Source organism: Pelodiscus sinensis, chromosome 1 (assembly GCF_052426305.1).
Source record: "Pelodiscus sinensis isolate ZL-2025 chromosome 1, ASM5242630v1, whole genome shotgun sequence".
Taxonomy (NCBI): domain Eukaryota; kingdom Metazoa; phylum Chordata; order Testudines; family Trionychidae; genus Pelodiscus; species Pelodiscus sinensis.
The window spans coordinates 339,835,049-339,856,343 of record NC_143052.1 but is presented as its reverse complement, the minus strand read 5'-3'; the positions used below and the strand labels follow the sequence as shown (position 1 = coordinate 339,856,343).

General features: G+C 44.9%; 2 protein-coding genes across 4 annotated transcripts; one reads left to right on the top strand and one right to left on the bottom strand.

The window, feature by feature from the left end:
• Positions 1 to 483: 483 nt before the first annotated feature.
• Positions 484 to 15,168, bottom strand: KCTD14 (potassium channel tetramerization domain containing 14). 3 transcript variants are annotated; one of them, XM_075919493.2, is made up of 5 exons: positions 14,885 to 15,168; positions 12,173 to 12,316; positions 8,846 to 8,944; positions 5,637 to 5,852; positions 484 to 2,551 (listed from the first exon to the last, which is right to left on the bottom strand). In XM_075919493.2, the coding sequence occupies exons 4-5, from the start codon at positions 5,694 to 5,696 to the stop codon at positions 1,880 to 1,882; spliced, it is 732 nt and encodes a 243-aa protein (XP_075775608.1). In that variant the 5' UTR covers positions 5,697 to 5,852; positions 8,846 to 8,944; positions 12,173 to 12,316; positions 14,885 to 15,168; the 3' UTR covers positions 484 to 1,879. The 3 variants fall into 3 exon arrangements, with proteins under 3 accessions (XP_075775608.1, XP_089631900.1, XP_075775609.1); XM_089775774.1 differs by having other exon boundaries at positions 12,173 to 15,168; XM_075919494.2 differs by lacking the exon at positions 5,637 to 5,852 and having other exon boundaries at positions 12,173 to 15,168.
• Positions 15,169 to 15,313: 145 nt separating this feature from the next.
• THRSP (thyroid hormone responsive) lies at positions 15,314 to 17,515 on the top strand. The gene is made up of 2 exons (XM_025189113.3): positions 15,314 to 15,860; positions 17,369 to 17,515. Exon 1 carries the CDS (start codon positions 15,441 to 15,443, stop codon positions 15,834 to 15,836), a length of 396 nt encoding a protein of 131 aa, XP_025044898.3. The 5' UTR covers positions 15,314 to 15,440; the 3' UTR covers positions 15,837 to 15,860; positions 17,369 to 17,515.
• The last annotated feature ends 3,780 nt before the right edge of the window (positions 17,516 to 21,295 follow it).

The window sequence follows — 21,295 nt, the reverse complement described above, 5'->3', positions numbered from 1 at the left end:
TTTTGCGGAAAAGCGTCCGTGCCAATCTAGACACTCTTTTCCGCAAATGCTTTTAACAGAAAACTTTTCCGTTAAAATCATTTCCGGAAAATCATGCCAGTCTAGATGTAGCCACGGTGTCATAGGGAAGGTCATAGGGAATCAGGGCCAACATTTTCAGAAGTGACCTGCAGTAGTGGATGCTCAGCACTGCCTGAGAACCAGGCCCCTCTAAGGGATTTTGGGCACACAAAATCTTTAGTCACTTTTTAAAATCTTGCCTAAGGCTTCAAAATTTTAGAGGGCTCTTGAGTCTCACACTTACACCAGTTTTACATAAAGTAACTGCATTGACTTCAGTGGCGTCATCTCTGATTTACATCACTGGAAGATCAATAACCAGGATGTAGGCTTTTGATACTACGCTTTATAGATTTCCAGTAGTGCATAAGGAAAGCATTGGGGGTTTTAAGAGGATAATAAAGAAGATAGATTTACACGATGTAAAGAGGCTTTTTAAAATGTATTTATTTAGTATCTCAAAACATATATTGTCCTTTATGGGAGGCAGCCCATATTTTGAGAGTAATAATAAGCATACAGCCATGATCTAGAATAACCAGTATGATTTTCAAATGTCCCTGGAACAGTTAATAATTTAAAATAATCAACTATCTCAAGTGTAAAAATAAATAAAAATAAACTTCTGAATATTAAGATTTTTGAAAATGGCAGAAGACTCAATTGAGCACCCCCTCAGGCAAAATTTTTCACTGAAGTCAAAAGGGAGGTTTGCTTTAGTAAAGCATACAGGCACCTGGCTATACTCTTTATGAGAGTCTTCCATCTAATATTCACCAAAAGATTTCATTGTGTCTCCTGATGCACATATTAATTTCCAGCACTTTAGGGGCAGGGGAACACAGGAGGTCTCTTCCCCTCTCCGCCGCCCTGCCAGGGGCACACAGCGCCCTGAGGCAACCCCCCGCCGTTTTGAACAGCTGGTGGTTCCCTCTAATGCTGCGTGCTCCTGGTTCGGGGGAAGGAGATGTTATGTGCTCCCCTGCCCACAGACTCCAATTGGTGTGGGGGCGGGGAGCACACAAGGTCTCCACTCCAAGCTCCCAGAGCATGCAACACCTAGAGGGAACTGCCAAACATTTTGAACAGCTGGCCATTTCCTCTGGCACTGTGTGCCTCTGGCAGGGAGAGGAGACTTCTAGCACTGCCCCGCCCCCAAGCTTTAATTGGCCTGGGGGCACAGGAGCACACAAAGTTTCCCACCCCAACCCTGCCAGGGTGCGTGGAGCCTAGAGGGAACTGCCAGCAATATTGAACAGCTGGCGGTTCCTTCTGGTGTCACGCGTTCCCAGTGGGGAGGGAGGAGACTTTGCATGCTCCTCTGCCCCAGGGCTTGATTGGCCTGGGGCCAAGTGCATGGCAGGGTGGGTGGCAGGGTGGATGAAATGGCTTGGTGGGCCGGATCCAGCCCACGGGCTAGATCTTGCCCACCCCAACAAAGAATGAAATCCAGCTTATTCTTCTCTAGCTGCCTTGACTCTGCAGGACTGTTACTTCTCAGTGAAGTAAGCAGAAGGGACAGAAAGGCACAGAAGGCCTATGCATGTTGGATGAGAAAGGCTTAGAAATGTGAGGATCTCTCTCCTTTTAAAAAATGTACCTATTAAAACAGCGGTTCTTAATTTCTGTTGAATTTGGCAGGTAAAATCCAAGAGATTCTTTCATTGGCCCCTTCTTCTCTTCCCATCTACACCACTGTCCACAGCTTGGTTTCCAAAAGGTTCTGCAGGAAGGGCCATAGGTAGAGATTCTCTGTATTAAAACAGAAATCTATTTATTTGAAGAGCCATTTAAAATCACTGCCAACAGTTCCATTTGGCTACCACCATGTGAACAGAAATTTGTAGAAGAAGATGTAGGATTTGAACCGGAAGCCTTTCTCCGTGGTGTGGGGCTGGAAGGAGATCTTGTATCCTTTGGCTTCAATGTCCATTTTAATGCAATCTAGCAGATCAGAAATGCTCGGCGTCGCCTTCCAGGGGCCAAACTTCACCACCGATTTCTTATCCATGTCCAAGCTGCTCAGGGCATCGTGACACTTGGCTACGTCCTCCTCGGTCTTGACCACACACACCGTGACGCTGGACTGGCGGGATGCTACCGCCTCTGCCCTGGCGATGCGAATCATCAGCTCAATGTTCTCGCTGTAGTTGGGCACACGGGCCAGAAACTGCTTCCTTGCCACCACCTCACCAAAAATCTGAGGGGAGTCCTCGAGCTGCTTGACCAGCGGCTCGATGTCATAGAATAGTGCTTCTTTATACACGTCCTGGATGCACTGGGTGGGCACCTGGTTACTGCGGAGGTATTCCAAGATGTACTTAAAATAGGTGCCTGGCCTGTCAATGAAAAACCTCCCCTCAGAGTCAGTCCTGAGCTTGGGCTGGCCAGTGAACATCTCTGCCAGCTTGGAGCCTGGGTGTTTCTTCAGGGTGCTCAGCATTGTTGTGTACACCTCCCCACCAACATTTAACTCCACAATTGGTGACAGCTGTAGTACAGGGAAGAAATAACACATCAGAGATGTTGGAAATTAGAATTAACTAGCTAGTGTGTCACTGCCCCCTACTGGATGGACTCAGAGCTGCTTCCCTCTGCATCTGAGTTCATATCCTGCTAGTATCCTGATGGGCCACCTAGGCAAAGGTGGGCTGCATGAGTGGCCCTTCATCTCAATGGGCCACAAGATGGTTGTTACCAAGATGATACCTGGGATAGGGTAATTTTGCTAACTGTGCTTGCATACCTAGAATTAGCGGGGTGTGCCAATTGAACCGTAGCAGCGATGTAGTTGGATGCGGAGTACATGGTTCTCAGAGTCTACGTTGTGTTCAATCAGCACACATCTCAATTCACAAGCCCTTGGTTTATGTGCAGATCACTTTATACTGGTAGGAAAAAAAAACTATGCAGACAGAAACCAGTGGAATCTGGCAACCCCGCTTTTGGGCAATGGTGAACAAAATGTCTTATGGGACACACATATAACCCTGAGGTGTTGTATGTGGCCCATGGGCCACAGGTTACCCATCACTGTGCTAATAGCTAACCAATGGTCTAAGGTACTTATATGATTCCCATTGCCATAACATCTGAGTATTTCACACTCTGTAATGTATTTCTCCATACAACACTCTTGTGAGGTAGGAAGTACCACTAACCTCACTTTACAGTTGGGAACCTGAGGTACCAAAAGACCAAGTGACTTGACCAAGGTCACAAAGGAAGTCTGTGGTTGAGCACAGACCTGAACTTGAGTTTCAGGTGAGTGCCATAACTGCTGGACCATCTTTCCTCTTTGTATTCTCTATTTGCTCAAGAGAGATCTATGCCTTAGGAACATGGAGTGCTGACTTCTCTCTGCTGGTGTGTTGTTTCAGTGAGTTGACAGCAATAAGCATGAGGACAAACAAGGATTTTTACAGTATTCATAACTAAAGTTTTATATTCCTCTCCTCTTGATTTGGGTTTTCTCTTAAGATTTGGGACAAGAGCTGTGTGGAAAAAAACAAATTAGTTTTACCTGTTTGGGGGCCAAAGACCTAAAGTATACTGAATTAGTTATTCAAACACCACTGAAATGCAGCCATTTCTGGGGTGGAAGAAAACAGTTGTTTATCAAGGCACCCTCAAACTTTCCAATACTTTAGCCCACAAAGTGAAAAATATGCCAACCTAACACTACAGGGGAATTTATTCAGATTTGAATTTCTGCAAGCCATAATGTCACCATGGTTGTGAAAAATGCCATGGACTCTTTGAACGCCCAGAGCAGTCACAAACTTAGTTTTACTTCTGATGGCTCCTCTAGAAGCATAATACCCCCAGTGCTGACTAATGAAAAAAGACACCGCATCCTCTTCTGCATAGCCCCTTTATTTAGTGCTTAGTGCAGCCAAGTGTGTGTGTGTGTGGATGACACAGTTTTCTTGTTTATTTAAAAGTCAGCCACTAAGCAGGTTTGTGCTGTCTAACACAATTACACCTGGAATGCAAGTCACATGCAATATACTGCTACAACCACACCTTGCCACTGGAAAAGCATCAGGAACAAAGCAGGCTTCTAGTACTCATCTCATCTGTTCTTTTTCATACTCATAGGGCTTGAGTGCACAAGGATCAACTCCACCAGAACCAAAGGGAAGCTTCAAGTGCTTTGCTAAGTCAGGGCCCAGGCGCTCAGGACTGAGCCCGTATCCAGAAAATGTGGGGGAAACATGAAGGTTACATATAAGGTTCCAAAGGAACAGTGAAATAAAATGGGCTTGATTTTCCATCGTCCTGTATCTTGCACAGCCATTTACACCAAAGCAAAGTGGGTGTCCAGTGGTGTCATTCACCCTAGGAAGCATTTTACACCCACCTGACAAAGGTATAAATGATTGTGGGGAACAGTAGATGAAGCCCCAACAATATTTCTATAATGGACCCTCACTACATGTTTTTACACTAGCCCGCAAACCCAATAAGTCCCACCTGAAAACGAGCAATTTCACTCACTTCCCAGCAATGATCAAACAGCAGGGCTGGGAAGCAAGGTCTTCACTTCTTTTGCAGAAACATACACAAAGGGTTGTCCTCTGTGACAAACAGCAAACTACTCTGTCAGAGGAAATGAACACATTTTACATTCACTACTGCAGCTTTCTTAACAATTTTACCATCTTTATTTGGTTGCTCACTAATTAGCAGCCCTAGGGAATGTGGCTTAGTGGAGAGAACATTGGTTTAGGACTCGGGAGACCTAAATTGTTGTAGTCCTGGCTCTCCCACCATGCCTCAGTGTCCCAATCTATAAAATAGGGATAATAACATTGACTTCATTTATAAAGGGCGGTGATGAGAAGTATTGTACAATAGCTGGGTTTTGCTACTGGCGACTCTCACTAGGGGCAGGCCTATATTTAAAACGCTGCAGCTAAGCCACTATAGCATTCAGTGAAGATGCTGAACACATAGTGCTCTGCCTTCCCAAGAGGCAAACTCTCCTGCTGCCCTAACACTGCCTGCTCCAAGCGTTAAGTTGATTTAATTCTTGTTCAGGGCAGGGTATGGATTTTTCACACTCCTGAGTGACTCAGTTGTACCAACCTGATTTCCTAGTGTAGACCTAGCCTTGGTGTTACATGATAGCGAACCTGCTATGCTAGTCTGGCATTGATATTCTGCAAATGGAAAACACAAGGATAATCTTGCTGTCATTGTCAACTATGTAAGATGGCCATTGAGCAGGAAAAGCTTGGGTATTTTTAAAAAAAACATTTCCAACAAATATAAGTTAAAGTCAAGATAGTTCCTTCCATTCAGGTGCAGAAATCACTGCCCAGTGCAGGCTTTGCTGCTGCCAGCCCCCTGGTGTCTAAAGAGGCATCGTTCTGCTCAGAATGGACAATGTGAGAAAACTGGAATGAAAGGCTTTTCATACAGTCATCTTTGGGTGCTGACTAAACCTTGAGTCTCAAAACTGGCAAGCAGTTAAAAGCAGCATAACATCCAGAATGGGGCAAAAGAGGGGTGCTAATCCCACTGCAAACGGCCAAGACCCCACCAGATAGAACACAGCCAGGCCCGCTCACCGTTTGCAGGCTGCTGGTGACTTGTTTCCCAAGGGGTCTGTGCTCCGAAGAAATGCTCATCTCCCCCAGGCCTGCAGGCGAAGGGAGGCTCAGAGGTACACAAGGGACTTGCTGCTTGGCACTCAGGTCTTGGCTTCTCTCTGACTCTCTCCTGAGGTTCCCCCCTCAGCTTCTGAGGTCTGTTTCAGGCTCCTGTATGTGACTCCAGCCCAGCTGCTGTTTGAAGGGTGTAAGTTTGCTCAGGTGCTGCCGTGCCACCAATTATAGGTGTGACAGAGCAGAGGGCTGAGCCTGTATGCGGAAGTGTTTACTCATCAGTCCTTTGGCAAGCAGCACACACCACCTTGTGGGGGCAAGGTGGACCTGGGCTGCGTGCCCAGTGCATCCGCCTCTGATATCAGTGTCGTGACTAAACCCCAGACAGTCCCTCCCAGTGCACAGAGCCTGCCCAGAAGCACTGCCATATGTGACACTGTCTGGCTGAACTGGCTACACCCTTCTCCCTGACCCTTCTGTTTAAAGACACAGTACATGGCTTAGTCTGAACTGTACAGCCCATAGCTCACTGCACTCTGGCCAGCACGTTAAGACTCGAATGCCCACAGGTGGCTGTGTGTTCTGGGGTGCTCAGGTATTCATTAATTGTGGCAGGTAAACTAACACCAGAGCTGAAACTCCACTCAACCCTGACCTTTTTGGGTAGTTCACAAATATTTGGTTAACTTCCTCACCTCACCCAGTTTTTCATACACCTAAATTCACATGGGGTTAAAGGTGAAATGTAACAGAAATCCCTTGGTTGAGGTATTGCCGGCTTAGCTGGAGTCAGGCAGCATTAGAAGACTCATGGGCTGTGTCTAGACTGGCCAGTTTTTCTGGAAAATCAGCCGCTTTTCCGGAAAAACTTGCCAGCTGTCTACATTGGCTGCTTGAATTTCCGTAAAAGCACTGACTTCCTACTGTAAGAAATCAGTGCTTCTTGCGGAAATACTATGCTGCTTCTGTTCAGGCAAAAGTTCCTTTTGTGCAAAAGGGCCAGTGTAGACAGCTCAGATTTGTTTTCCACAAAAAAGCCCCGATCGCGAAAATGGCAATCGGGGCTTTTTTGCAGAAAAGCGCGTCTAGATTGGCACAGAGACTTTTCCACAAAAAGTGCTTTTGCGGAAAAGCGTCTGTGCCAATCTAGACGCTCTGTTCCGAAAATGCTTTTAATGGAAAACTTTTCCGTTAAAAGCATTTCCAGAAAATCATGCCAATCTAGATGTAGCCATGGAGTAGGGGGATCTATGCTAATGAGATTTCAAGCCAAATTCCCACCCACCTAACAAAGTCTCTCAATTCCCCTCCTCTTGTTATCTTGCTACCATGGGTTTCCAAACTGGAGGGTGTGCCCCCCCCTAGGGATGGGACATGAAGAAATTCCAGAGAGGGCCTGAGGCAACCCAGAGTCTCCCCCACTCTCCATCAAGTTTTCAAGTTTTGCTGCCCCGGTCAGGTTTTTTTTTTTTGCTCAACAAGTTTTGCTGTTGAGGGGGGCATGAGGGTTTTTCAATAATCAAAAAGGGGGTGTGATGTCGAAAAGTTTGGAAACCACTGTGTTATCCTAAAAGAAGGGAGAGTGCTGAATCGAAGCCTGACCCCAAAAACATCGCTGAAGTTCAGATTTGCAGCAGAATCTTGTAGTGTGGCCTCATCTCTCCTGCAGACTATTTGAGGGTCACTTGTTACACCCCATGCCAGTATGTCCTCTCCCTACTCTGTCTGGCTTTTTTTTTTTCTTTGTGCATCATTCCTACAGCTGGACTGTGTCAGCTTATAAACATTCAAGCCAACTCCTTTTTTGGTTTTGGTTTGTGTGCATTTGCATTCCCTCCCACCTCCCCCAAACCAGACTCTGAGGTTTGGGCCAAAATTAAGCTTGAAGCACAAAGAGATCTGAATTTGCCCTGAGTCTCCCATTTTTTAAATTAAACCCAGAACCAGCCAAGACTTGATCAAAGCTAGGCCCAGGTTCCATTGAATGACTCATGCACCTGAGTGAACCTGCCAGCGAACTTGGCCCAAGTCTTGCTTTTATGATGAAACCCAGACCAGGTGAGTGTGAATGCTGTTAGGTTATGTTCCAAGCTTTCTACACAGCTGTAACCATCTCTCTCCAGAGATCCTTAGTAATAAGCTACGTCTGAGTTACTATGCATTCTTTTTAGTGCAGGTGCTTGGATGTTCTCTTTGCCGGGCATAAAGAGTTAACAGAGCTGAATGCAGTGAAACCTGAGATGTCCTTGGAGGTAGGAGGTTGTGTGAGTCTCTAAATACATAAACAATCAAGACTCACTGGAAAACAGTGAGGAGTTGGCAGGTTTGAATTTTCTAGGTCACTGATTTTTCCAAATCCCCTTAGAGGGGCCAGCTCACTTATGCCTTTCAAACATCCTGCATTTAATCCACTTGCAAACCTGAAGCTGTTGACTGATATCAATTCAAAGTTCTTTCTGTACAGTGAGTCTTTGTTATTGGAAGAATCACCAAACCTTTGTTCCAGCAGCCGCAGGAATGGATGAAGAGACCCTCACTCACCTCGCTATCTTTGTAAACTTTAACTAAAGCAGTGGTTCTCAACCAAAAGTCCAGAGCCCCTATGGGGGGGGGGAAGGGGGAGCACAAGCAGGTTTCAGGGGGCCAACCAAATAAACCAGAGAGGTGCCAGTGTTAGAGTTGCTGGGGCTCAGAGCAGAAAGCCAAAGCCCCAACCCCAGTACTTCGGGTAGAAATGGAAGCCCAAAGCAGCTGAGCTTTGTAGGGCCCCCTGTGACACATGGCTCTGGGCAGTTGCACTGCTTGCTACCCCTGAATGCTGGCCCCGGTTTTAATCTAGTGGACATGCAGAAAACAGTTGCTGTGGCACAGGTGGGCTGCAGAGTTTAATATCATGTGGGGGGCCCTCAGAAAGAAAAAGGTTGAAACCCCCCCCATCAGAGCATGGCACTAAAGAGGAGACAGTTCATTTTGTTAAAGCTCCCCATTATGACTTTACAAAACCAAAATCAGGGTGCTCATACTCCTCAGTATCTGAGGACAGGCCCTTCAACAACACAGCACAGATCTCCCCCACTTAAGCAAAAGTGGTAGCAGTAGTAGGCTGTGTTCCTCTAGTGGCCCAGCCTCTTGAAAGGGTTACAGTTCCTGGGCTGCAGGCTCCATTCTCTTACCTCTGCTTCATGTTGGCATCTGTTCTCACCAGCATCCCTGAAGAATCAAGGCCAGTGTTTGTGAAGTATTTTGGGTTGTTCAGCGGAAAGGGGCTGTTTCTGTGAGACATAGGATTGTTGTTACTGTGCTGCTGAACTGGCAGACCCCTGCTGATGGGCTGGCTTGTTTTCAGGGTCCTAGTATCTGAGCTTCCCCACTTGGATTTTTTGTTATGGGTTTTGATTTCCAACTGCCAAATCAGCCCCATTTGAGAATTCCCCACTCCAGTGAGCCAGTTAGTACTGGCCCAGCTTGAGACAGAGGCCAGGACTAGTGGACACACTAGTCTGGCCTGTTTGGCAGGGGCCATCCACCCTGTGGGGCTGCATTTTACTCCTGTAAGAGGCTTTGCGTTGTCAGTGTCTGAGTCTGGAACAAAGCCCTCTGCACTAGCACTACATGCAAACAGCTGCTCTTGCAGCCTGGTGCTCTTCTCTCTCCATCCCAGTCAAAGGAAAGCTACTGGGGAAGGGGGTAGAGCAAACAATGACCTGCAGGAGCACAATGTTTTCAGGGGTGGGGGAGGGATGAGAGAAGCAGAGCTGAGGGAGGGCTCTCATGCTCCGCTCCCCGCCCCCAGCACTGACTGTGCTTTTCCATCACTCTCCACAACCTGTGGTAATGGCAGCCTGTTGGTTTGTGTCTCACTCTCCCGTGGGAGCCCATTTTCACAGCTGCTGGGGTGGGCCCTGGGTGCAGCGTGGTGTACTCTGCCCTCCAGGGGGCCAAGAAGGATAGGGATGGGGTCAGGCAGGGCTTGGCTCCATGGGGGGGAGGGGAGGGAAGTTGCTGAAGGGGCAGGGCCTCAGGTGGAAGGGGTGGGGCTGGGCTAGCCTTCTTCTCATGGGCCTTCACCCACTGCCATGCTGGCCATCCCTTGTCTCTGCATAGAACCATGAGTGTTGTGTGCCAGGTAAGTCAGGCCCATTGCATACGTGTCCTCAGGAGACATGATGGCACCTGGCTGACACCCCTGGTGGATTACGCCAATTCAAGTTGCTATTAAACAGATGATGCCACAAGCCAAATCAACTCTGTCTCCCCAGGCACATTCTGCCAGCTTTGTGTTGGGCAGCAGGAGTGAAATAGCACTGCCTTTGTCTCTGTGACCGCTGTGCACGTAAAAAACCCACAACACCAATAAACACAGTACTGTTCCCCTTGTAAGGGGGAGTTCTGGATCAGAGTGAGGCTTGGTACAGATTACCTACTAGACTGGAGAGAGGATAAAGGAGCCATTGTATCCTATGACAGGAATTATTGTTATGGTTCTCTCCTTTGTCTTGGAGACGAGGCTGGTGTGTAGCCACTTGGAGAAGAGCCAAAGATTTATGAGACTTTGCTGCTCAGGATTGGTACTTAGATTGTAAGCTTTTTGGGGCAGAAAATGTCTTTTTGTTCTGTTTGTACAGTGCTCTACACAATGGGGGTTCAGTCCATGACTGAGGCACCTAGGCACTTTTGCAACACCAGAGTAGTATGGCCTAATGGATATAGCGCTAGAGTGCTATTCAGAGGAGCAGGGTTGTGTTCCTGCCTCTGGTGTGCTGGGAGCCCTTAGGCCTGGGTTTCCTCAGCCATAGAACAAGGATAATGATATTAACCTCCTTTGTATAGTGCTTTCAGATGGGTTCCTTGTGTCTATCCAAAGATAAATAACTTGGTGATGCCTTTTATTGTGAATAAATACCGTAGGTGGATTTTTGTTATTGGGGGTCTGCTGGAAAAAATATCAGCTATAAAAAGGGTTTTTTAAGCAAATGAATTTTCCAATGAATTAGAATTGCCTCTTCTTTTCTAGATTTTTAGATAAACAAATAGGTAAAGCAGTAGTTTATAGCTTTCTTAAAAAACAAACAAAAACACACCAAGCCCTGGTAAAATTAAATACTTAATGAAAACTGATGCTGTGTGGTAAAGTGAAATAAGAACATTAAAGTATAGGGAAGTGGATACGCTAGAACTAGGGGGAATTCCTGTGCCTTTTTCTTTATCCTCCTGTTGTCTCTTATCTTATACTTAGATTGTCAGCTCTTTGGGGACAGGGACTGGCTTTTTGCCCTGTGTTTGTACCGTGCCTAGCACAATGGAATCCTGATCCGTGACTGAGGCTCTTGGATCCTACCGCAATGCAAATAGTAACATAGAATAAATCAGCAAATTAAAATGTATAGACACTGAATATCAGGAAATATTTCCAACCAGGGAGATCTGTTTGGCTGTAGACCAGTGACGAGCAACTTAGGCTGATGAGTAGGCAGCACAAGCAGCTGTGCATCTCAGTGGGCCACATGATTGTCATAACCAGGATGGGCTCCCAGGATAAGGTAGTTTAGCTAACTGCGCAGCGGACCTAGAATTTGCAGGGTGTACCCACTGAACCATAGCAGCACATGGATTGGATGCAGAGGGAGCACACTGTTCTTACAGTCAATGCTGTGTGCAATCAGCACACACCTCTCTTTGTGTGCCCACACTGTACATGTGTGTTAGGTTTTTTTTTCTTACCACTTTTACTAAATGATGTGGTTGGAAACCAACAGAATCTGGCAACCGTGCATGTGGGCAACAGTAAACAAAATGTCTCGTGGGCCACACATAGAAACCAGATGGGCCACATGTGGCCTGCAGGTTGTCCACCTCTGCTGTAGACCCCCCCAAAAAAGCCCAAGAGAGTCCTGTGGCTTGGATTTTTTAGGTCAGACTGGATAATAAAATGCACTTTATGGGAGAAGCAAGGGGGCTACATTACAAGTCTAGTATGTGTAATTCTAAGGAGATTATACCTGTTTTTAACTCCTGTGGCTTTGTCTTTTATTTTAACAGGTCATTCACTAAGGCTCCAATTTAGCAGAGTTCCCCAGCCACACTCAAGTTGGAACAAACCCCCCACTTCTTTAGGCCATCTCTAACTTCTTTGAGGCTCCAGCATGTAAATGAAGGGTCAGATTTACACCTAGTGGCTCAGAGGGGGGCAGACCATCCCTCCCTGTATCTGAAGCAGTAGGGGTGCTGGAGTGGAAGTTCACCCTAGGGATGGCAATTTTACATGGCAGCTGGCACTCTGCTATCAAGACTGCCTAAGAAGTCCGCTCAGTCTGCTTATCTCTAGCTGGACTGGATTGGGTTTGCCCCCTCTTGGAGTCTTTCTAAGGGCTACAGGATGGAGCCTTGTCCAGAGGACACAGCAGAATTTCAGTCTTCACCAATGCCTGGGAGACAGAGACCTATTCCAATTTACAAAAGTTTGTAAAGTTTCCAGGTCCCCTTAGCAAGACGAGACCCACCTACAATGGGGTAACTGCTACTGCAGTTAACTCTCTCCTCAATTAAGTTTCACATCATGAGCCATCATCAGTCATCCCTGGTAGTTCCTCATCTGGGTCCACTCCCGCAAGATGTTGACTGCACTCAGCGTCCTCTGACTGCAGCTGTGAGTGACAGATGTTGGGTCAGCACCCTGCATGGTCTGAGCCTCAGTGAATCACTCCTAAGTTAAACAGAAGCTGTTTCAGCCTGCACAAACATTGCTATTGGTCCCACCCGTTGCTTCCCAGCCATATATCAGCCCCACCCCCGTGGGTACACACCACCACCCCCACTTGAGGAATGCTAATCCACCCCACGCAGGCTCTATAGATCCCAGACAGGATGCCCTGGAATGTAGGGATTCTCTTTCCACACTGGAAATCGATCATTAGCCTCTCCTTGCAAGGGAAGAGAGAATCCCTGTGCAGGGCCTTTAGTGCAAAGTGTGTTATGGTTTCTGACCACCGTGAGGGTGGGAAGGGGTGTTTCAGAAAAAGATACGCAAATTGCTGATTCTTTTTTTGGAAGAGGCTTTGCCGACATTTGGCCCATCTACACTGGGCCAAATGTCAGGGGAAAAAACCCTTTTTTGGAACATCCCTTCTTCCTCGTAAAACAAGGTTTACAGGGTTGCCAAAAAAACGCATCTGCTTTTTTGAATTTTTTTTTTTTCAGAAAAGCAGACGCATTCCTTGGATGCAGCAGAGTTTTTCCGGGATACTTTCAACTCTGCAGTCTAGACATAGCCTATGTATCACAAGATTCACAGAGCCACAGGAACTGGGAATGCTGCATTCTTGGGTTCTAAAGAGCAAGCCACACTCCAACAGAGCCACTGATGGAGCCTAAGTTACTAACCATTTGCTGTAGCCTACAGCACTTTATAGTGGATATACCTTGCTCAGAGATCAGCAAGCCTATGAGGGCAACAGCCCATTTTTAGTTCCTCTGACAAACAGGCTCAGGCCTTCACTTCTGCTGATCTTTCAGCTTTTAAAATCCTGAGATTTCAGAGACCCCTAGTGGTTGGAGTGAGGCCTAGGCACCTCTGAGAATTAGGCCACTTTTGTATAGGAGCCTAACTAGAGATTATGGGGCCAAATCTCAGCTGGTGTAAATTCACACAGATCACTGACGTCCAAAGAGCAACACCAATTTACACCACTTAAAGATGTGGCCCTTACCTGCCTAACTTTAGGCTGCTGAGTTTGAAAATGAAACAAAAAACAGGACTATGTAGCACTTTAAAGACTAACAAGATGGTTTATTAGGTGATGACCTTTCGTGGCCCAGACCTACTTCCTCAGATCAAATTGTGGAAGAAAATAGGCATGACCATATATGTTAGTGAGAGGACAAGCGTGCCCTGGCAAGGTGATAGAGTAGGTGACTTAGATAATTGCACTCTTGAACCTCAGTTTATATGACTGTAGAAAAACAATAATTATTTATGGTATCTACATTTGAATGGACCCTGTTTTTCCTTTCAAACTGGCACATTTAAAAAACAATGAGTGCTGCTAATCAGCAAGCTACTTTATTTAAAGATACGGGCTCAGACTTTCAGCTAATGGAAATGGATGGTATTATGTTGATTTATACCAGGTTTTGGCTCCCTGAAGAATGCCTGTGCTAGGAAATCGCAGGCAAGATTTGAGAAGAGCACCGTGCCTTTGAATAACTGAGAAAAACTCAAAAGAACAGATGTAATAAAAAAAGACCAGAAAGGATCCTTCCAAAAGATATTTTGGGGACTTGCTGGAGTCATTCTTGCTGTGGTTTTGTTATTCTGTCAGTGAGATCAAGCCAGGCACACAGTTCATGCTCAGCTGTAAATTCTTTCCTACTTTAGGATTAAATTTAGTAGCCCACTCTTAACAGCACAAAGAAAAGGGATTTATTAATGACTCAGGTGAAAAACAGGACACTGGAACACTCTACATAAAGAAGAGGTTGTCCATTAAAAAAAAGGATGCCCTTCAAATACAGGGGACTGTAGAAAGCCATGTAATACTTCTGTGAAGTATTCTTACTCCCATTTCACAGATGGGGAAAAATCAAGACAAAGAAATTCAGTGACCTACCCAAGGAAGCACTGAATCAAGAATACTGTGGCAGAGTTCTGGCCTTGCCTCTTAAAGATCACTTGGAGAGTTTATGAGGTGGCATCAAAAACTAATGGTGAAGGCACTGCATGGTCCATGAATTCTATTCCTGGTTCGGACACAAGGCATGTTAGTCCACCTCTTTGTCCCTCTGTTCTCCTCTGCCTGCTCTATTTAGACTGTAAGCTCTTTGAGGCAGGGATTGTCTTAGAGCCTGTATTTGTACAGGGACTAGCACCGCAAGGCCCAAATCTCAACAAGACCTTCACCACGCTACTGTAATATCCCCTTAAAAAAAGTGAGAATCAGTTCAAGATGGAAATATAGTTTGCCCATGTTTCTTCTAACACTGTGAAGTCCAGGCATGACTGGAACACCTGCTAATATAGATCTTGACTAGGTATTATATTATTCCATCATCTCATTGTCCCTTTCTTTTTTTTCCTTTTCTTTCCCCTCTTGACAAACTTTCAACTCTCTCTCAGCCTTAGCTTAAGAAGATGGATCTGTTTTGCAGATCACTTGTGAGCTGCAGGCTTGTTGAGTCTCACATTCTAGATATATATGCGTTTCAAGGTGACTCACCTTGGCAGCAATGGCAGAGTTATGTTCAAATGTCACGAATTAGGACAAAAAAGGAAAGCAATATTTTCTGCAGCCTTCATGCCTTGTCTTGCATCAACTTTTCAGACACCAGCTTTTCCAGTTTGGGGGTGGGGGAGTTGGGAAAGCTCTGCTCCAATCAGCAGGTATCTTCATGGCCATTTTCTTATCTGGTCATTGAAAGATAACATGACCTGAAAATCCCGCCTGAGGGTCAAGTTCTCAAATTAGTTAAAGATCATTTTGGGTGAAGTCCAGTGGGTAAATACAGACTTCATGCTGACCCCGACAGATTACTAAGCAGATTTTGAGACATGCAGAGGCTCTGTGTTCTGATTAGCTGGAAAGAGAGGAGTATCTTTAGCTGGTATACACACCCCTTCTCTCCACTGTTAAAAACCATTTGCCTGCTTTGCTGATTTCCTCTTCATCATAACATCCAAGCAGCCTGAAAGGCTTCAGCACCATCAGGCAACAGCCAGCATCCCTGTAAAGCCCTGCAGAAGCCAGGAAATCTCAGAGCCGTCTGACAAAAGCCATGGAAGAGTACTTTTCTGCCATCCGCAAGATGGAACATGTGGTTATGTTTCCCAGCCTCCTCAGAGGTGTCTACATGGAACAGCAGAATGATGTAGCTACTGATGATTTTGGCAACAGGGACCTGTATGAGTATTACCTCCAGCTGAAATCCATCAAACTTGCGATGGAGGGTCGATTAGTGCCTCTAAACGAAAGCAAACACCAGATCATCACCAGCAGAGAGGAAGTACAAGAAAACGGAGAGGAGGCTGATCTTGAACAACTGCTTTATTATCACTTTACAGGCTTGTATCGTGTCCTGAGCCACCTGACCAGAAAAGCCAATGCCCTGACCAGAAAATACAATGAAATTATAGGACAAATTAACCAGAGTGAAATTACGCTTACCGGGTGAAACATCCGCCAATAACTTCAAAAGGTGAGACCTCAGCTGTTACATCTTTGTTGAAGTTTTAGTGTCCACATGCTTTATCCAAAATCTAAGTGATTAACAGTCTGGTTTAACTGATAATAGTGTTTCAGCACCTAGAAACAGCAGAATCTCCAGGTTCAAATCCTAGCAGAGGGGATTAATCTCTTTCTTTCGACATAGAAAAATTGTGCTGTATCCATTTTACCAAATGGGGATCTCTCATTTGCCTCTTAAAGATAATTAAAAAAATTAATTTGTTTATTTGTTTGAAGGCAGACACTTCACATTGTCCACCAACTTTCAGATGAGGCCTTAGTAACTAAGGTTCTCTCTGTTGCTGTGCACAGGCACAAGAGAACATAAAACATTGTGGTACTAGTGTTTTGGCTGAGGACGTTTGGACGTGTTTTACATCAGAGCCCCTAGTGCAGTATTTCTTAAACTATGTTCCACGGAACACTGGTGTTCCATGAACAACTCGCAGGTGTGATGCAACCTCTTCTTTGTTTTTGTCTTTTTTTTTTTGTCTGACAATTTTTTTTTAAGAAAATTTTCATAGGTTTTCTGCATATAAAAATATTATTGTTTGGTATTCCATGGTCTCAAAAAGTTTAAGAAACACTGCCCTACTGGCTATTGTACAGTGCTTCTATCAGTACTGTAGTTTGCAGATTGTTCTGGGGTGAAAGCTGCTCTATATTACTTTTCTAACAGAAAAATACAAGCACTGTAACAGTTTGAAATTGATTTCCTGCAATGACAAGTTCTTGGAGGCTGGGACTGCATTTTGTGCATGTGTGTGCATGCACATGTACAGCATCAGCACAAAGAGATTTTGATTCAGGCCTCTAGGAACTCTCACAATGTAGTTAACAGGAACAGACCTATACTCCAAGGAGCAAATCTCATCTCATCTACTTCTTGTAACAAATGGAGGATGAATGGGTGTGAGTAGGTGACTAAGACTTAAGAAAAACAGGACTTTGTAATGTAAAAAGTTAGATATGAGTCAAGCATTCAGGCTATATATATACTGTAGCCGCCTTCCGGAGAAGCTTATGCAAATGAAGCATGAAGTGAAATATTGCATGCTTCATTTGCATAATTAATTAGCAGCTATTTTTGTGCAAAAAGGAGCTGTGTAGACTCCTTTATGCACAAAAACTCCCTCTTGCGCAAGAGCTGTTCTTCATTTTTTCAGGAATAACGACTCTTGCACAAGAGGGGATTTTTGCGCAAAAAGGAGCCGTCTATAAGCTCCTTTTTGCGCAAAAGCCTCTTGCGCAAAAACAGCTGCTAATTAATTATGCAAAAGAAGCGTGGCAATATTCCACTCCATGCTTCATTTGCTTTTCTGGAAGAAGGCTACAGCGTAGACATAGCCATAATGTATAAATGCCCTCCTGGGTTGACTATTCTGAATGACAATAAATGCAATATCCAAATCAGTACTTTCTCAAACACACATACATAAGAGAACATGCTAAAATAACTATTTTGTTATTATCCCACAGGACAAATGACCACCTCCATGCTGCACACAGTTGACGTCCAGAGGCAAATACTACTGGTGAATTACTTGATTGACACCAAAGATGCTAGCCATCTAATAGCCAACATGTTGTAATAACCAGAATAAATGTGATCGTTCCTTGCTGTGATATGAACTCATTGTCTATCTCAAACACCTCATTTGCATGACAATTGTCAACTATCAGGGCAGGAGTCAATGTATTCTGCTACTGCTGTGTGCAGTTTGAAAATCACTTAAGATAGGATAAACCTCTTTTCTTACTTGTAAGTATACTTTTTTTAAACAGTGGGCTGCTTCCACTCGCTACCTGGTAATAAAACGTCACGAACTGAAATTAGCATTTTAAGTTGATTTGGTTTCTTAAAATCTGGCCTCATAGAGCCAATTCTTGATCAATATCAAACCTATCTTCTGCTTACAGCCCCTTGAATATAATATCAGCCTTTGGTCCTTATCTTGGTTCAGTGGTTCAGACCCAGAATATCTGAAAGATCATGGAGACCTCAAAGACAAGGAACTAAGTAAATAGCTCCAGTCCCCAGGCACATGTAATTCTCAACCTCAAGCATAAAGGTTGTCTGTGAAAGAGGTATGGTTTTCTCAAGGGCTAGTCCAAAGCTGTGGATTGAACTACCCCAGAACCTAAAAACTTTTCATGTCCCTCACCACTTTCCACTCCATGTACAAAGGTGCATCTCTTCGATCTGCTTCTCTTACACCCACAAAGCACAGGGGACATAACACATTAACCCACGCAATTTCTCCTTTGAGAGAAAAAGAGGGAGAGAAACAAATAACATGATGGTTAGTCATGACTTCAAGGGTACTTAGAATTTATTTATGGGGGCTTTTCTCTCCCTACACCAGCAAAGCCAGGGTTGTCTGGGAATGAACAGATGGTGACATACTTCAAGTCTTGGGAAGGTAGGCGATGACTGCTTCCAGCAGAAAGCACAGTGCTAATTGATTAAGATAATTGTTATCGGTAGCTCCCCTAGAAAATATTTGTCCAGTCTCCTGGGTGTAGCACATTCACTAACAGCTTTAGCTGGTTACTTGCACAACACAAATCAAAGAAGGGAAATAATGAGCTCCAATCGTTTAACAAAAATGTAAGCCACCCTCCCTTTGCCTGCCATGTTTTAAACACAGCCAATGTCCCTCTTGCAGATTTCACCATGTGTTACTTGTCCTTTGGTTTGCTTCAATAAACTCTGAAATTAGTGTATGTTGCACCATATACCCAGGCTTTCAGCTTGTGCATCATAACTGATCTCTATCCAGCTCTGGGAATGTTATTTGTTCACTGCTTGGGCAGAGGCACAACTTTTGTAGATAACATGAAAGAAAAGTAATAGAGATGTAGCCGTGTTAGAAAAGGGCTCTGTACTCCCGTAAGGTTGGAGCTACTTATATACTACCCCACATTCCTCCTCCTCCTGTGTACAGGTTGACCCTCCTCTGGTCCAGTAACATCTGTGGTCCAGCAGGACCACAGATGTTCCAGGACCAGAGAGTCCCAGAGGAAGGGTAGTGCCTGGGAGTTCTGCAAGCTAGCAGGGCAGCTGGAACCCCATACGCAGCAGCAGGAGCCCAGCACAGAGGCTGCAGGGCTACCCAGAGAGGCAGCAGGAGCCAGACTCTGCAGCAGGAATCTGGAGCGCAGAGACAGCAGGGCTGCACAGTGTGCCACTGAGAGCCCAGTTTGTGAAGGCAGTGGGGCTGCTGGGTGCTGCAGCAGGAGCTCAGTGTGAAGAGATGGTGGGGCTGCCCGGTAGGGCAGTGGGGCCAGCAAGAGGGGAAAGCCAGCTTGGAGGGCAGCAGTCAGGCCAGGACTGGAGGGGGCTGGTGACAGGGTGTCCAGAAATGACCAACCCTTGCTTGGCAAAATCCCTCATCAAGGACTAGTCAGGTCCCAAAGGTGCCAGACCAGAGAGGTCCAATTGGTATTTATAATTCCCTTCCCCCCCAAATGTTTAGAAGGTAAATTTGATGTATTCAAGACTCTTTTTAAGCAAAAACAGTGCTGAGGCAACCTGCTTAAAGAAGGTTAATCAAATCTCTAGCATGGTTATTGACAAACCTCACTGGAGCCTTAAATAACAAAAGCAGAGGGCAAGCTAACTAAACAGAGATCAGATTGCAATGCCTCCTGTAGGAGGGAAGTACTCTGAAGATTAACTTCAGACATTGCAGTAAGCAAATGCAAGGCAGGGCTATCCTTAGGAATTATGGGACCTTACACAATACTATTACACTGGTGCCTCTGTGCCTGATGGCAGCCCAGGGAGAAGGGGTGGAGAGGAATGATTTTTTTTCAGAGATATAATTTTATAATTCTCAGCAACACACTAATGAAATATTTTAAAACAAATTTTAAACTAAGGTCCTGTTGACTAACACAGTAAATTCAGAAACTGACATTATACACCTGGGGATGGCAAATGCCAGTTGAATGGCTCTTTTAAAGGTTTGATGTTCCATTAATAGTTCCAGCAAGCTTTTTCACTTTTAAGATAACTAGATCCTTTCTGGAAGAAACAAAGCCACTGAACTGGGATAGAAAGAGGCAGGTGGATGGACATTAAGATCCAGTTTCAGGGATAGCCGTGTTTGTTGTTTTTTTAAGATTTTCCAGTTACAGACTAGTAGTCTTGCAGCACCTTAGAGACTAACAAAAAATGTAGATGGTATCATGAGCTTTTGTGGGCACAACCCACTTCTTCAGATGAATGGCGTTTAAGGGGTTGGTCCAGTTTGCAAATAAATAGCACAGGGAGGAGGGGGGAAGAGGAGGAAAAAGAAGATAAAAAGGGGAAGGAAATGGTCAATTAGTGTCTATGCTAAACAAAGCTGATAAAAATACTTAGTACCCACTTTAAAAACCCCTTGTTTGGGTTTTTGGTCATTAGGATGTGAAATGTAGCAGGCCATCTAGCCAACATCTTTGTTTAGACTTCTGTTGTAGGAATCAAACTTGTAAATTAAATTAAGTTCTGTAGTTTCCCTATCAAGCTAGCTTTTGAAATAATACAGTGACTTTGAGGTCCATTAGTGAGGGCCCAGGCAAGTTAAAATGTTCCCCAACAGGTTTTTGTGTGTTGCCTTTTCAGATATCTCATTTGTCTCCATTAATGTTTTCTTGTAGAGACTGTTCAGCATGGCAGAGGGGCATTACTTGATGGCATAGATCACATTAGTGGATGTGCAGTTGTACAAGCCTCTGATGTGGTGGGATGGTATCGCCTATATAGATGTGCAAACAGAGTTGGTAGTGGGGTTGATTGCAGGGGTGGGTTCCTGGATGAGTATGATGGAGGTGTGCTGGTTACTGGAAAGAATATTTGAGGTTAGGGGGTTGTCTGTCAGCAAGGATGGGTTTGCCCCCCCAGGCTTGAGAGAGTGAGGGGTCATTTTCCAGGATAGATTGTAAATTGATAATCTGGCAGGAAAGCGTTGACCCAAATCTTTAGGTGCCCTAGGCAGCTGCATATTTTGCATATGGGTGTCTCTGAATGCAGTTTCTTAGATAAGATTGTTGCATTTTGGGATTCAGTAGCATTAGAGCAACCTAGACCAAATACAATTTGTTAACAGCACATCCCCAGAAACCAATTTGAGAGATTAGCTACCTGCTAACTAATGTATCGAGTGGTGTTCACATCCAGGTCTGTCCTTGACCAAGCACTATTCAGTATTGTCATTAACTATGTGACTGATGATATGGACAATGTACTTATAAAATCTGCAAATAACATCATGCTGAGGTGGGCTACTTGTGCTTTGAAAGAGAGGATTAGAATTCAAAGTGATCTTGATAAATTGGAGAACTGGTCTGAAATGAGTAAGTGGAAATTAAAGACAAGAGCAAAGTTCTACCCTTGTGTAGTTGATTTCTCCTTTCTAA

What these genes read in the sequence shown, in the direction of transcription:
- KCTD14 (XM_089775774.1), bottom strand. Translation starts at nt 5,696, where the DNA reads ATGAGCATTTCTTCGGAGCACAGACCCCTTGGGAAACAAGTCACCAGC. An exon ending in TCACCAGCAGCCTGCAAACG is followed by an intron (nt 2,552 to 5,636) that starts GTGAGCGGGCCT and finishes CCTGTACTACAG; the next exon opens with CTGTCACCAATTGTGGAGTT.
- THRSP (XM_025189113.3), top strand. Translation starts at nt 15,441, where the DNA reads ATGGAAGAGTACTTTTCTGCCATCCGCAAGATGGAACATGTGGTTATG.